Genomic DNA, 16574 nt, shown 5'->3' with positions numbered 1-16574 from the left:
TTTACAGATGAGAGAAATAAAAAGAGAGGCCTGATATCCGTCTGTTAGTAAGGAGAGGATCCAGGATGGGAACCCAGGACTGCCTGACTCCAGAAATCCGGGCTCTGACCCATGAGTACCTGAGCAAAAGTACCACTGCCTGAAGATCATGGACTGGTAGATGCAGAAGGACTGGGAGACAGGTTGGTCTCTGTCCCAACCTGTGTGGCCCAGTGTGAAAAGGGGTCAGGTTTTCTAGAACATGAGGTCAGAACTGCAGGTGTTCTCAGTCATGTCCAACTCTTTGTGACCTCCTGGACTGCAGCCTCCCAGGTTTCTCTGTCCATGGAATTTTCCAGGCAAGAATACTGGAGTGGGTGGCTATTTTAGGGGTTCTTCCTGACCCAGGGAAGAACCTACCTCAGGGGAAATAGTTTATTACCTACTTCAGGGTTCTTCCAGGAATCGAACCCTTGTCTCCTGCTTTGCTGGCAGATTATTCCCACTGAGCCACCTGGGAAGCCCAGACTTATGTATGAGGAATTGATTACCTCAAATAGACATGGATTTCAAGATGCAGTCCAGAGACTTCCCTAGTGGCCCAGGGGTTAAGAATCTACTTTCCAGTGCAGGGGACACAAGTTCTATCCCTGTTCTGGGAATAAGATCCTATAAAAGAGGCAAGAGGGGTGCTCGCTTCGGCAGCACATATACTAAAATTGGAATGATACAGAGAAAATTAGCATGGCCCCTGCGCAAGGATGACACGCAAATTCGTGAAGCGTTCCATATTTTTAAGTTTATGGCCTAAATTTGTTAAATAAAACACACAAACTCAAAAAAAAAAAAAAAGAGGCAAGAGGGGCTACTGAACCCCTGTGCTTCTGAACCACAACTAGAAAGAAGGCCACAGGCCACAAGGGGGAAAAAAAAAAGATCCTCCAGGCTGCCGCTAATACCTAACCAACTGATATCTGATGTAGCTAAATTTAAATTTAAAAAAAAATTTTTTTAAGTCACAGCCAGGGTTCCCTGGGAAGGGTTCTCACTTGGCCTTACCACTCTAGCTTTGACTCACACTTACCTGCCTGCTGTCCATTATGTCAGAATATGATTGTTTTATGATGCTTTTTGATTTGTTTTGATCAGCAAGGGTGGATTTGTATCAGCCCCACCATGCTATTTATTCAGACCCTGTGTGCTAGATAACTTGCCTTTTCCTGAGGCGTTTCTAGAGTGTGGCCTACTATGATATAGTTAAGTAGGCTTTGTCAAGCACACACACACAGGTTTGGCAAGGCCCAGACCTGACTGATTCAGCCAGTAAATATACAAGGAGCTAGTTTAGGGACTTCCCTGGCAGTCCAATGGTTAAGAATCCACCCTTCCAAGGCAGGGGTATGTGAGTTCAGTTCCTGGCCGGGAAACTAAGATCCCACATGCCATGTGGCATGGTCAAAAAAAAAAAAAAAAAGGGGCAAGGAGCCAGTTTAGCCTCAGACGGTTTATTACTTCATATACCACAAAGGGAAGAATGCATCAAGGTGCCAGCTGCCAGGGATCCTTATCCCACATATGAAAAAGTACACTCCTGAAACAAAAGGGGTCAGGTGACCGCAATGTAGGTTCTGGGATAACTGCCTGCTGAGGAGCCAGTTCTAGGCTGCAGCTAAGAGGTTTTTATATTCTCAGCTCTATTCTGGGGGGCTGGGGGGGATAGGGCAGAAAGTCTACAGGGGGGACAAGGTCTTCAGAGGCTTCTGGTCCTCTCCAGTTTCAGAAAAGTCACAAAGCATCCTGCTACAACTCAGGTAAGTATAGGTTTGACCCTTTTACCTGGGAGGGAGGCCTTTGTGGTTACATACAAGGTGGCCAGGGTTCACGAAGGAGATGTTCGCCCACAACTTTCTCAGGGTTAGCGGCTTTTTAAGCCTGCCACGTGTATGTATGCTTAGTCACTCAGTCATGTCCAACTCTTTGCAACCCTTTGGACTGTATCCCACCAGGCTTCTCTGTCCATGGAATTTTCCAGGCAAGAATACTGGAATGGGTTGCTATTTCTTGCTCCAAGGGTCTTCCTGACCCAGGGACTGAACCCTTGTCTCCTGTGTCTCCTGCATTGCAGGCAGATTCTTTACCCACTGAGCCACGAGGGGAGCCTTAACCCTGCCACAGAAAGAGAAAATAAGACTGAAAACAAGAAATCTGAATTCAAATCTAGTTCAGTCCATCATTAGCCATATGACTTCAGAAAATCTTTTACCTCTCTGGAGTGCGTTTGTTTGTTTTGAGGGGGTTGGTGTTTTTCTTTTCTCTGAGCTTTACTGTTAATTTCTTTTCTTTTCTTTTTTTTTACTTTATATTGATATAGTTGATTAACAATGCTGCGTTACTTTCAGGTCTATAGCAAAGTTATACACATACATGTTTCTATCCCTTTTCAAGTCATTTTCCCATATAGCTTATTAAAGAGTATTAAGCAGGGTTCCCTGTGCTACACAGTAGGTCCTTGTTGGTTATCTATTGGAGCTTGTTTTTTTTTTTAATCAATGAAATTATATAGTTTTTGTTTGCTTTTGAGGAGATCTTTGTCCTCTTATTTGAAGGTAAACTGCACAAAGTCCAGGATTTTGCCTACTTTACTCACTATTACAGCCTCAGTGCTTGGAACAGTGGCAGGCACGTGGCGGGGATTCAGTAAACATTTTTGTTATTGTTCAGTCGCTCAGTCATGTCTGACTCTTTGCGACCCCATGGACTGCAGGCAGCTTCCCTGTCCTTCACGATCTTCTGGAGTTTGCTCAAACTCATGTCCACTGAGTTAATGATGCCATCCAACCATCTCATCCTCTGTTGCCCCCTTCTTGTCCTGACCTCAGTCTTCCCCAGCATCAGGGTCTTTTCCATTGAGTAGGCTCTTCACAGCAGGTGGCCAAAGGACTGGAGCTTCAGCATCAGTCCTTCCAGTGAATATTCAGGGTTGATTTCCTTTAGGATTGACTGGTTTGATCTCTTTGCTGTCCAAGGAACTCTCTAGAGTCTTCCCCAGGACCACAGTTCAAAAGCATCAATTCTTTGGCGCTCAGTCTTCTCTATGGTCCAATTCTCACATCCCATGACTACCGCAAAAACCATAGCTTTGGCTATATGGACCTTTGTTGGCAAAGTGATGTCTCTGCTTTTAAATACGCTGTCTAGGTTCATCATGGCTTTTCTTCCAAGGAGCAAGCATCTTTTAATTTCATGGCTGTCCGAAGTGATTTTGGAGCCCAAAAATATAAAGTCTCTCACTGTTTGCATTTTTCCCCCATCTATCTACCATGAAGTGATGGGACTGGATGCCATGATATCTTAGTTATACGAATGTTTAGTTTAAAGTCAGCTTTTTCACTAATGAAATGAAGATGTTTTGTTTATCTTGTTAGCATGTGCATTCAAAGTCCTTTCAGGTGTTTTGTGTTTGTTTTAATTTTTTTGCACAAAATTCATAGAGGAGTCCAGTGAAAAAATGGCTATACTTTTAGGGGAACAACTGAAAAAAAAACTCTGAGTGAACTCACATTTAAGTTCAGGGTGAATAATTATACTGAGGAGTAGAACATGGCACCCAAATGGATCTTTTATTAGGGCTATTACAATAAACCCTCATGACACCTCTGACAAATGGTTCCTTGCAATAATAGAAAATAGGGAAGTCCCAACTTGTCCACTGTTGCATTCTACACCTAGCACTTTCCCAGTCATCTCCCAAGGCTCCCTTTTCCTCTTTCAGCCAATGTGTAGTGCAGAATAGAAAATAAATTACCTGCCAAGAGACCTGCCTCTGGTTCTGCTAAGAGCAAGATCACTCACTTCCCTGCCCTAAGCCCCAGTTTCTTCATCTTTATGTATCTGCATGACACACATGGTTTTCCTTAATTGTAATAAGTGATGGTAGTATATCACTTTCACAGATTAAGAAACCATGGCTCAAAGAGACTAACCCGCTGAAGGTCATTAATTAGTACCAGAGCCAAGCTGTCTGACTCCAAGTTCAGATTTCTTTGTGTGTCGGTTGCTCAGTCGAGTGTCCGACTCTTTGCGATGCCATGGACTGTAGCCCACGGGGCTCCTGTGTCCATGGAATTCTCCAGGCAAGAATACCGGAGTGGGTTGCCATTTCCTTCTCCAGGGGAATCTTTCCAACCCAGGGATCGAACCCAGGTCTCTCACATTGCAGGCGGATTCTCTACCATCCGAGCCACCAGGGACGTCCTTTCAGGTTTCTCTGCACCATACAATGAGACACCTAGAAATCCCCAGGCGGAGGTCCCTTCCGTCTCCATGCCTTCTCCATGAAGGGGCAGGGATTTTTGCCTGACTTGGTCCCTGTTCTAATCTCAGCGTCTACAATTCCGCCTGGCACATAAGAGGCACTCAATATGTATTTGTCGAAAGCAAAAAAAAAAAAAAAGATGAGACGTGCCACAATTCTTCCTGTAATTTCCTGCAAGTTACTGCCGCTTTCTGGATTTGCTCTGTCCCCCACTCTCGCCGTTTCTTTCCCGCCCCTCGTTCGCTCCTCTGGCCACTAGACGGCACTGTCGGAAGCGAACCCCGTCTAACAGAGAGCGGCGCCCTTCTTGGCCCCGTTGCGCCTTCCCCGGTCGGAGGGCAGCACGCAAGAAACCGGAAGTGCCGGAGCCGCCGCCGCCGCCGTCTTTAAGTGCAGTGTTCACCCCTTCGGTTACTGCGGGCGCCGTCGCCAAGGAAGCCGCTGCAGCCGGGTCTGGAGTGGAGGCGGCGCGGCATGAAGCGGCGCAGGCCCGCTCCTTAGCGCGCGTCAGGACGGTCCGGGCGGGGCCGGGGAGGGGGGAAGGTGCAGTATCCGCCCTCTCTCCTTCCCCTTCGCCCGCGAGGCCTGCGCCCCTGCCCACTCGGGCCTCTCCGCCTCTCGGAGGAGCTGCCCGGCGCATTCTCCCGGTTAGCTCGCTCTGCGGTTTACCCGGCGCGCCGCCCTGCGCGGGCCACAGCCGGTGGTAGAGCCCCAGTTGCCGGAACAGGAAGCCGAGGCGCTCAGATTCCGAGTCAGCCAACGTTCAGTGGGCGCCCCCTGAGCGCTGGGTGCTGGCCGCCGGACTTCCACGTCCGTTATCTTAATTGAGCCTTGCTGGGGTTGGGAGCCGGGTGTTGTCCAGGCTTACAGATGAGAAGCGGAAGTCCTCAGAGGCAAAGGGATTTGCCTAAAGTCCGACTGTGGCAGACCGGATTCGGACTGAGATTTTCTGGTTTCCTAGCTGGTGTTCTTTCTACTGCCCCATTTCTAGGTCGATTCCCTTCCTCCTTGTTCACTGGCCCCTTCTCATTCTATTTCACCCACCAGGGCAGGATAGGTTCTTTTCTTTCCTATTTCAAACCTGTCCGCTCACACATTTTTCTTCTTAAGTCTTGGCACCTTCCCAAGTCCCTTTAATATTCTCTGCTACACTTCTGCTCTTCTTCATTCTAGCTCTCAAGGTCTTTGCCCACTTTGTGATAATAAACCTCTCAACTAGCTGTGGATCCTGGCGAGTGAAATAACTGGGCTTCAGTGAGGCTTGGGGTGTTTTAAGTGGACAAACTGGCGCCTGGATTAAAAGTTAAGGAATGATATTTGAGTGGGCCCAGATTAAAGAGTCCTGTTTTCTAACCTGACATGCTCTTCTCTGAATGAGAGTCTTAGTGCATGAGAAGGTGTCTTGACCTCTTGGTCCTGTTGTTGGCAGCGTTAGCAGAACTTCACTTTTTCCCCTCCCATTTGTCAGTGACCCACAAGTCTCTCCATCACCGGTCAGGGCTATGAAAGCCTCTGATTAAAACCTATAACCGAATAACGGGTGTAATCACAGACTCTGCTGTTTTTCTTTTACTAAGCCAGAATTTCGACAAACTTACCACATCCCTTTTTCAGAGAAGTTACCTAATTCAGTTATCAATATTTTCGGAGTATACATGGAAAGGAAAGAAGCGAAAATGGAGTGCACTGAAAATGGATAGTACATTCTTTATCTTGTGAAAATCTTGATGTTAACAGCATGTTCTCTTTCCACAGAAGTATCCTATTGTTGTATTAATAGTTCTTACTGGTTATTATACTGAATCTGTTCTGTCTCCAATCTGCTAAATATGAATTCTGTAAAATAATACAAATTGATTATTATGTAAAAGACAGAAAAACAGGACCAGGCACAGAGAAATAAATTTTATTATCCATTATCTATCATTTTTAAGAATTTGTAATAGCCACTGAGTAATCTCACATCTGTATGCCTTTTATACTTTTTTTTGTTTTATACTTTTAAAAGAATTTCTATAATTTACCTTTTAATATGTATCCAGATGTCAGGATTAAACTACTGTGTAGATAGTCTTTGGAGTAAATTCAGCTGTACATTTCTAAAGTAAAATCATTTTATAATTTTCAGAAAATGCAGATACAAAATAATCCAGGCATTGTATATTATGTCAAAAAGAATATCAGTTCTAAGTACTATTTGAGACTTTAGGTTTAGTATTTTGGGGGCACATATGATCCATTTTGATAACGATCAACAGGCTTATATCTTATTTCATTATCCTGGTGAGCAGGATTGGATGGTGAGAAAAGGAAAGACTCCTGTGAGAAGAGAACAGGATGAGCAGAGGGATCTATGCTTGAAGTTGAGTCACTTGAAAAAGATCTCTTTGAATGTGGAAGAGATCTGAACAGATGAAAATACAATCAGGTAGGCACCAGGGAAGGGCCTCAAGTGAAGAGGTAGGTGGGGCAGTGAAATAAATGCACAGTACTGAGAATGTGTACTGACCTATTTTCTAATTGTTGAAATTAGAAAACTCTGGTCACATATTTTGAGAATGTATACATAAGGTGTTATGGAAATATGGAAATTAGTTACACATTTGTATATATTACTAAAATCATGTAATCAGGTCTATGCAAGGAAATGCAGAATATACAGTCACCATAAAATGCAGAGGAGTAGTGTCCTTTGAACTGTAGAATGTGTGTGTATGTGAGAGAGAGAGGAGAAAGAAACAGTGAGTGTGGGCTTCTAGTACAATTTAGGAATATCTGATAGTTACGCTTAAGTGCAAGGTAATGTAAGTTTTACGTACAAGAGATGTCAGTAGCTCAAGAAGCTGGGCGGTGAGCTTGGGAAGTCTGCTGAGCTTCCCTGTTCGATCCCCATGCTCTATTGTTTAAAGCAGTGATTTGGAGAGGAAGTTCCAAATTTAACACAAGGAGTGGACAAGAATGAGCCCGGTTTGTATATCTCCTTGTTTAACCTGTCCCTCACACTCTTAGGAATCAAACTAGATCCATTTATATATTTGATAGAAAACAGACCTCCACCAGCTTTTAGATGGGCAAACAGCCACTACTGTCATATACTGCTACTTAACATCAGTGTGCTGAGTACCAGCTGAGCTGAATGACTTTTTATTGAGCTGTGTGGATTTTAATCATTAGAGGTAAATGCCCAGTTGTAATAATGTTCCAAGTTGTATACCTATAAAACTCTCAAAATAGGTTTTCTGACTGCGGTTGCTACTGTTATATTGAAAATGGCAGTGTAATTCACTGTAACTTGAAAAAAGACACAGTATCCTAGCCATCCAGTTCTGTTCATGTCACCACCCACCATACCTGATGGAGTAATTCACAGCCTACACCTGCTAGTCTTTTTCTCTGTGGTTGGTCGTTTTTTTACCATGAACTCCTGTTAACCTGTGAAATTAAACCTTAAAAAAGATGTTAAATTTACAGCTGTGTATTGACTTTTGTTGTAGAAGTGGTTAATAATTATGTGAATTGGTTACACAAATGCAGTGTAGTTTATCTCCCAGGTCCTCATGTTTTTGACATTTATTAGTTCAAAAAGAGCAGGTTGCCCCAAATTTTTATGTTGCTTCTTTTTGGTAGTGTTATAAATAATGCATGTCAGAATATCTTAACAGTGGCTTATAATAACACTTCTAGTTATTTTCTCTGATACTTTGCACCTGTTACATCTAAATATTGAACTGGATAGAGAAGAAAATCTTCTGGATTTGTAAAATGAAAGAAACATCATTAGTAGATGAAATGTTAATATTGTTTTGGGGTTGAACTGGTAAATTGGGTTCAGACTTTTGTCAAAATATTGATAGTACAAACATTAAATGTTTTCTGCATAAATTACAACTAAAGCCACTTTCTTCTCTTATTTAACCATGAGAGTAAAAGTTGTGTAATCTGTAATAAGAGTATAAAGTTACACAAGGGATGGTAAAATAATGCTATCTAGGCAAGAGCAAAAGACAAGAAAAACATACCAATCAGTTAGGTCTTTTGGTGTTTGGAGTTCCCATTTAAAAGGAAACTGTATTATCTTGGGTAAATGCTCCAGGAAGATAATACAAGTACATTTTTTGCAACAATTTTATTAGTGTTCTAATTGATTGTGATTATTTCTGTTAGCTGAAGAAGTCCACAATTTATCAAATGTATTACTTTTTTAAAGTGCAAAAACACTTCACTCCCTTGGCACATTTAGCTTCACTATTGACATGCTCTTTGAAGGAACATAGCAGCCAATTTGCATATGGCCTGTTTCCTTCCAGTGTGGGAAAGAAGAAGGAATTTTGGCAAGAGATACCTAGGGAGAGCCTTTTATAAAAGTTCCCAAAGAGATTTATAGTCACTGTGAAATAGACATGACCTCAATTTTTTTTTAAATCTCAGTTTCAAACTGAACACAGAGAAGGGGGAGCTATTGCTTTTCTTACTAAGTTTCATTGCAACTGTACTGAAAAGCATTTTTTCCCTCTTTTTGGGGTGGTAGGGGGACCCTAATCAGGCTGTCATTCTGATTAACTAGTAAGAGAGGACAGACCTGTGAACTTCATGTGGCTTATTTATTTATTTATTTTAGGAAAATGCAACATGGCAGCAGCGATGGAAACAGAACAGCTGGGTGTTGAGATCTTTGAAACCGCAGAGTGTGAGGAGAATATTGAATCACAGGATCGGCCTAAATTGGAGCCATTTTATGTCGAGCGATATTCCTGGAGTCAGCTTAAAAAGCTGCTTGCTGATACCAGAAAATATCATGGCTACATGATGGCTAAGGCACCACATGATTTTATGTTTGTGAAGAGGAATGACCCAGATGGGCCTCATTCAGACAGGATCTATTACCTTGGTGAGTATGAAGTCATAGTTTCTGAAAAGAAATGCTTTCTTAATTGAAAATTAGAGGCTAGATGCAACTGGCACTCAAATTTTGACGAATAAATAAGTGAATCAGTGATGGTTCCACTAAAGAGAAAAAAACAATTTGAAGAACTTCAGTTTTGGTACTGTTTTAATTTTTTGTCCCATTAATTTTGTTTTTATTTGCTGATAACAAATCATCTGTTGATCATGATCTTACTTTCAAAGTAAAGATGCCAGATATTACTTCTTCCTAAAGCTAATTTAAAATGACTTTCCTTCAGAATGGTCAGATTCTTTAGGAATGGTGGAAGAGGAACACAAATAATAAAACCAGTAGTTTGTTCCCACTCTCAACAGCTGCTGCTTTCATTTTTTAAAGTCAAGGCTGGTCTTGGTCTCTTCTTTCTGAGCCCATTCAGTCCAGATTTAAGATCTGTCGACATTAAGTATATTATATCACTGATTGACTTTTTTTGTTTCTTTTTTGTTTATACACCTTAAATGCTTTACTAAGATGTTGTGGTAAAAGGAATAGGTAGTAAAGACAGCACCAAGCTTGCTTAGGCACAGCTGATAGCCCAGCTGCTAAAGAATCTGCCTGCAGTGCAGGAGACCCTGGTTCGATTCTTGGGTTGGAAACATCCCCCTGGAGAAGGGGTAGGCTACCCACTCCAGTATTCTTGCCTGGAGAATCCCCAAGGACAGAGGAGCCTGGTAGGCTGCAGTCCGTGGGGTTGCAAAGAATCGGACACAACTGAGCGACTCAGCACAGCACTGAGAGAGATGACTGATCTTCACACACACAGACCAGGCAGTGGGTGAGGAGGCCACCTTGGCATCACGACCAGGCAGTGGGTGAGGAGGCCACCTTGGCGTCACGACAGAGACAGGCAGTGGGTGAGGAGGCCACCTTGGCGTCACACACAGAGACCCAGGCAGTGGGTGAGGAGGCCACCTTGGCGTCACACACAGAGACCCAGGCAGTGGGTGAGGAGGCCACCTTGGCGTCAGAAGCCCAGGCTCTGGTATCAGCTCCATGGCTGACTTACTGACCTTGTGGGTCTCAGTTTCCTCATCTGTCAGACAAGGATTAATATCGATCTCATAGGATTGTCTTAAGTGTTGAGTTGACCAAAAAGTTTGTTCGGGTTTTTGTATGCTCATATGGAAAAACATGAATGAACTTTTTGGCCAACCCCAATTTAAACAAATGTTAATAAACACAATACTGTTCTTGTACAACCAAAACAAATTTTACTACGGCTAGTCTGAAGAAGAAAACTAAAAAGGAAAAGAAAAGAAAATTTTTTGTTATGCAATCTCCCAAGCAGTTGTCTGCACTACAGTGTTATTTTTTAGGATTAGAAATAACAGTTGTAAAAAATACATTAAAAAAAAAAGAAATAATAGTTGTAAATTACAGTATGCTACCTGGTATTCACCAACTGGTAATTATTATTTGTACTATTATTAGCTTAAGTCCCAAGAGCCCTTTGATTCGTTCATTGTCAATCATTGAATACATTTATTGAGAGATGGTGCTGAAATATTTAGGTAAGTCATAAGAGTGAAAGTGAAAGTCTTTCAGTCATGCCTGCTGTTTGTGATCCCACGGGCTATAGCCCAAGAATACTGGTGTGGGTAGCCATTCCTTTTTCCAGGGGATTTTCCCAACCCAGGGATCAAACCCACGTCTCCTGCATTGCAGGCAGATTCTTTACCATCTGAGACACAAGGGAAGCCCAAGTCATCTGAGTAGGAAATACATATATATCTTTCTCAAGAAACTTATGCTATGGCTTTATTGGAAGCAGAAAATCAGACTTTCCTTTGATTGGAGAAGCAGTATAAGAAAAGCTCATCCATAATTGCTAAATCAGGCAATTTGGTTGGAAGAGAGTTTGGGCAAAATTAGAGGAGAAGGCCTTATATTTTGTATAGTATTTAAAAATTTTAGCCATACTGACTGTAATTCTTAACAGTAAACAAATGTCTCACAAAACTTTTTATGAATTACCATTAAAAGTGCTTACCAAAAGGGAATACACCCCTAGTACAGTAGTTGAAATGGGATCCCAAGCCCATAAATTTTGGAGTTCCTTCATGTAGTCCTGCTATGCTATTTCATTTTCCTAAGCCACAGCCTGAGGGAATGGATGTCTGGTTGGTGTTGGTTGGTAGAGTGAGAAAGAAAAGAATGTCAGCGATGAGAACTCTGAAGGAACAGAGGCCCCCGAGTAAACCCCCACAGCTGAGAGTTGGGTGGGAAAGGAAGGGCTGAGGTGAGTCTGAGGGCACTGACCTCCTGATGTGCCTTTGTTTACTAAGTTTTTAAAAATAGGTCTCCTGCCCTCCTCCAAAACCGTTTTTTTTTTTTTTTAAAGAGATCTTCTCTGCATGAGTCCACATTAGTAATTACAGATTTTTTTTAAAAGCAATTTCAGAGTATTCCATTATATAATTGTGCCATATTTTACTTTGAAAGTGAAAGAAAGTGAAAGTGAAGTCGCTCAGTTGTGTCCAACTCTTTGTGACCCCATGGACTGTAGCCCACCAGGCTCCTCTGTCCATGGGATTCTCCAGGCAAGAATACTGGAGTGGGTTGCCATTTCCTTCTCCAGGGAATCTTCCCGACCCAGGGATAGAACCCAGGTCTCCCTCATTGCAGGCAGGCGCTTTAACCTCTGAGTCACCAGGGAAGCCCGACTCAGGCCCCTAATAATGGACATTTAGGTCTTTCTATTGGTATTACAAAAAATGAGGGAGCAAATATCATTGTAGATCATTTTGAACATGTGTGAATTTACTTACTAGGAGTAATTGCAAAGAGTGGAATTACTAGGACAAAAGGTGTACAGGTTCTGAATTCTTATTGATATTGCCAAATTACCCCTCCATGGAGGTTGTAGAGTTTACATCCCTGTCAGCATTGTCTCAGAGTATGTATTTCTCTACCTGTACCAATAGTGAGTGAGCAGACTTTTATCTTTCCCAATCTAATTGGTGAACAGCAATCCCTCACTGTAATTTTTTTAATTTCTTATTTTTTTAATCGAAGTATAATTGACATATTAGTTTCATGTGTACAACATAATGATTCAATATTTGTATACATTGTGAAATGACCATTACAGTAAGTCGAATTAACATCTGTCACATACAGTTAATAAAAAAAATTTTTTCCTTGTGATAAGAACTATTACGACTTATTCTCTTAGCAACTTTCAAATATGCAATATGGTATTATTAATTATAGGCATCATGCTGTACATGATACCTCCATGTTTCATTGTAGTTTTATTCATATTTCTCCTATGAGTGAAGTTGAGCATCCTTTCACATATTTAAAAGGCATTTGTGGTTTTTTCCTGTAACTGATCTGTTTGTAATCACTGTCTATTTTTTATTGGGTTGTGGGTACTTTTCTTGTCAACTTAAAGCATTTTTTGGTACAGTGAGGGAATTAATCCATTGTGATATTTTTCCCTGAAGTTGAATGTTTTTTACCTTTGGTGCCTTTTGCCCTTTTGTAGAGATTTGTGGGTTTTTTTTTTTTTTTGGTAGTTAAATTTTTACTTTTTATGTAGCTTTGTATCCCATCTAGACATCTAGAAAGGCTATCTCAACTCCAGATTGTATTTTTTTAAATCTTTATGTACTTTGGACTTTGTTTTGCTCCATTGATCCGTCTGTCAAATCAAGTGCCAATACTGTGCTACTTTTACTATTATCACTATAACTTTAGATGTTTTACTGTTTGATAGTAAACAAACAGTACTTTTCATTACTCCTTTTCATATTTGTCCTGATTATTTTTGTTTGCTTGTTTTTCTGTGAGAACTTTAAATTAGCTTAAAGCTCCTTTCTCTCAATCCTACTTAAACTGTGTTAGGATTGCATTATATTTATGGATGAAGTTAGGAAAATGGACAGTCTTTAAAAATCTATTTATTTTTGGCTGTGCTGGGTCATGATTTCTGGGTAGTTGCAGTGAGCGGGGGTTATTCCTCTTTGTTGTTGTGCTCAGGCTTCTCATTGCAGTGACTTCTCTTATGCGGAGCACAGACTAGTGCTCCTGGCGTCAGTAGCTGCCGAGCGTGGGCTCCGGGGTGCGATGCACGTGTTCAGTTGCCCTGTGATATGTGGAATCTTCCTGGACCACGGATCGAAACCGTGTCCTCTGCACTGGCAGGCTGATTCTTAACCACTGGAGCACCAGAGAACTCCTCTTTAAAATAATGAGCTTTTCAAGAAAGTTGTATGCCATTTTATTTGCTCAAGTGTTTTATATCTACCTGAATATTAATTTTTTCCATATAAGTTTGTTTAAAAAAAAATTAATATACTTCAGACACCAGTAAGTACTGTTGTGTCAACAAGGAAGAAACAATGGGAAAAGGTCATTCTGTGTTACACAGAACTGGAGTGTGTGTACTTTAGAAGTTTTGTTGGTCTGGGTTGAATCCTGGAAGACATGAAACAGTAGCAGTTTCAAGAGGGGAATGTGAAGGGATTGTGGGCAGTGACTCTCACTGAGGATAGATGCTGCTGCTGCTGCTACTAAGTCGCTTCAGTCGTGTCCGACTCTGTGCGACCCCATAGACGACAGCCCACTAGGCTTCCCCGTCCCTGGGATTCTCCAGGCAAGAACACTGGAGTGGGTTGCCATTTCCTTCTCCAATGCAGAAAGTGAAGAGTGAAAGTGAAGTCGCTCAGTCGTGTCCGACTCTTAGCGACCCCAGGTACAGCAGTGGGTTGCCATTGCCTTCTCCGGAGGATAGATGAGAACCAGCTTTATCCTAGTTGCATACTGAAAGCTGTTAGAAGGGAAAGGCTTAAGGAGGATATGATCATATTTTGTAAGATTATGAATAGTACGAATAGGTGGCTACTGTCTTAAGAAATATGTAACAAAGTAACTCTGGAATGTGCAAAGTAGATTTAAGGCAAAACTAAGTGCTGGGTTGGGAAGATCCCCTGGAGAAGGAAGTGGCAACCCACTCCAGTATTTTTGCCTGGAGAGTCCCATGGTCAGAGGAGCCTAGCAGGCTACAGTCCATGGGGTCACAAAAGAGTCAGCCACAACTGAGCGACTAACATTCCCACAAATGCTGAAATAAGTATCAGCTGATAACTAACTTTTTACTCCAAAAGGCAAGACAGACTAAGAAAGGTTTAAGTAAAATTTAGGATAATAAAGGGATACAGGAAGCTGTGGATCTTTGGGGACTCATTCCCAGTCCTTGCAAGGGTTAACATGGAAGTTAGCATGTCCTTCCACAGACTACCTTCTCTGCTAGTATCAGAAACACAAGGCTGAAGATTTATTCCTCTAGAGAGAGTTTTTGTTCTTCCTGTGTTATTTACTTTCTCTTTCACTCTCCCCTAGCTTTTTTTTGAAAGTGATACCTTTCTGGTAGAGTAGAAGGACTTTATTTTACTATGAGTTTTCTTTGGTTCACCTCTTCATAACCATGTTGCATTTCTGTTACTTCTCTCTGTTATGTAATTTATTCCACACTGCTGTGGTCTTCCTGTTCAGTTAGCGTATGATTTCACAGGATGGACCCGTCTTCTGCTCAGTGTAGACCTGTTTCTTTCACAGTTCCTGAATAAAGGATAGAGACTTTTAGCAGATCAGATATCAGATTCTGTGTTGTTTTACTGTGAATGTCCTTTCATTTGAAACTTATTAGTGATTATAGTGATAGAATATTTATAATGAAGAAAAACTCAAGTTCAGTTAGACCTATGTATATCTCTAAATGAATACTGTAAATGATTCAGAAAAAGAAGCTTAATCATTTGAAGTTGTCACAAAGCACCCCCATTTGAAATCTAGTAAAGTCTGTTGCCAATTTGTAAGACACTAACAATTAAAAAAAACTAAAAATGACACTTACCCTTACAACATCTTATACACTTTTTATGTTTGCTTTGAGAAGGACTAAAATTTGAATATTTTCTGGGAGCCTGGGTTTTATTGAAGAAAATTGCCATGGCGTATGGCATGCGCGTCTCTGCCTTGTTAATATGCATTATAGGTCCCACACAGTACAGCACCCTGCAGTAGGTAAGAGGCATTGTGTACTTACTGCTGTGATTGTAGGAAACAGATCGCCAGTTTTTAAAGTAACAAAATATGATTGTCTTCTTTTATAGCTATGTCTGGTGAGAACAGAGAAAATACACTGTTTTATTCTGAAATTCCCAAAACCATCAACAGAGCAGCAGTCTTAATGCTCTCTTGGAAGCCTCTTTTGGATCTTTTTCAGGTAGGATTAAGTGGTGTTATTATTATGATTTTGTGTATGTTTTTAGTATTGCATTTATTTAGGGGCAGAAATTCAATTGGGATCTTATATTTGAAGTAGATATGAATCAAAAGGAATTATGATATATGTTAAAGTAATAATAAAAAATAATTTTAGAAGACCAATAAGCCATAATATAAAAAAAAGAATTAAAACATTTTTATGTTTTTCCATGTATGACCCTGAAATTTCATTTAATTCTCAATATCTGAGACTAGGGATATTAGATGTTATTAATATAATTCAGGTTTTCTTTTTGGCTACCCAGTGTGATGTAGCATGTAGGATCTTAGTTCCCCTACCGCGGATCAAACCCACACCCCCTGCATTGGAAGCACGGACTCTTTAACTACTAGACCACCAGGAAAGTTCCCAGATTTTTTTTTTTTAACTACCTTCTCCCTGTTTAACCACCTTTCCCTTCTGTAAACTTGCTAGTTACATGGTTCTCACATTTTGGGAGAGAATTGTTCACATAAAAGAAGTAATATATATTTCCTGAAAGCGTTTGTTTAAATCTTTAAATTGAATTTGTAGTTCTAATATTTAGTAACAGTACTAACATAAAGATTAAATAAAGGTAATAAGTCCAGTTTTTGTTTCTGAATAGCATGATTCAATTTAGGGAAAATAAAAGGTTAAGTTTTTTTCCTTCAATATTTTGTCCTTACACAAAATGTAAATGGTTGAAAATATCATAAGAACAAGATCATAGTTTGGGTACAATTGTTTGCCTTTTAGGTTCTCACTTAATATTTTTACATTGAATATTATTGAATGGCATATTTGGGCTAAATGAAGCAAAATGTGATATTTCTCTTAGGAATTAAAAAAAAATAGCTTCCATGACAGCTAACCATTTTGACTATAACTGTTTATCAGGGATCTTGTTTTTCACATTGGTTTGTGACTTTTCTTTAAACAGAAACATTTCTTACTCTAAGAACAGTGTGTTGAACTAAAATAATGGTAGTTTTCATATGGAATAGGTTGTAAATTAGTGAGTCAGAGGTTTTTGTGGGTTTTTTTTTTGAGGTCTATTATGGGAAATTTCAAACCATACA

The 16574-nt window shown here is 40.7% G+C and overlaps 1 protein-coding gene and 1 non-coding gene across 8 annotated transcripts in view; both read left to right on the top strand.

The window, feature by feature from the left end:
* Positions 1-668: 668 nt before the first annotated feature.
* LOC122444372 lies at positions 669-775 on the top strand. The gene has a single exon (XR_006270216.1). It is a non-coding gene; the product is annotated as a U6 spliceosomal RNA (small nuclear RNA).
* Positions 776-4638: 3863 nt separating this feature from the next.
* The window catches only part of DPP8 (dipeptidyl peptidase 8), a 55359-nt gene continuing 43423 nt past the window's right edge, over positions 4639-16574 (top strand). For 2 of the 7 annotated variants that reach the window (XM_043470827.1, XM_043470823.1), the window contains exons 1-4: positions 4639-4837; positions 6586-6722; positions 8913-9182; positions 15359-15471. In XM_043470827.1, coding sequence (XP_043326762.1) covers positions 6686-6722; positions 8913-9182; positions 15359-15471 — 420 coding nt within the window. In that variant the 5' untranslated portion in view covers positions 4639-4837; positions 6586-6685. Of the gene's footprint in view, positions 6723-8912; positions 9183-15358; positions 15472-16574 lie in introns of all 7 variants that reach the window. The other 5 variants (XM_043470824.1, XM_043470820.1, XM_043470822.1 and 2 more) reach the window with 5 other exon arrangements.

This window comes from Cervus canadensis, chromosome 6 (genome assembly GCF_019320065.1).
Source record: "Cervus canadensis isolate Bull #8, Minnesota chromosome 6, ASM1932006v1, whole genome shotgun sequence".
Lineage (NCBI taxonomy): Eukaryota > Metazoa > Chordata > Mammalia > Artiodactyla > Cervidae > Cervus > Cervus canadensis.
This window is presented reverse-complemented; position numbering and strand designations above follow the sequence as displayed.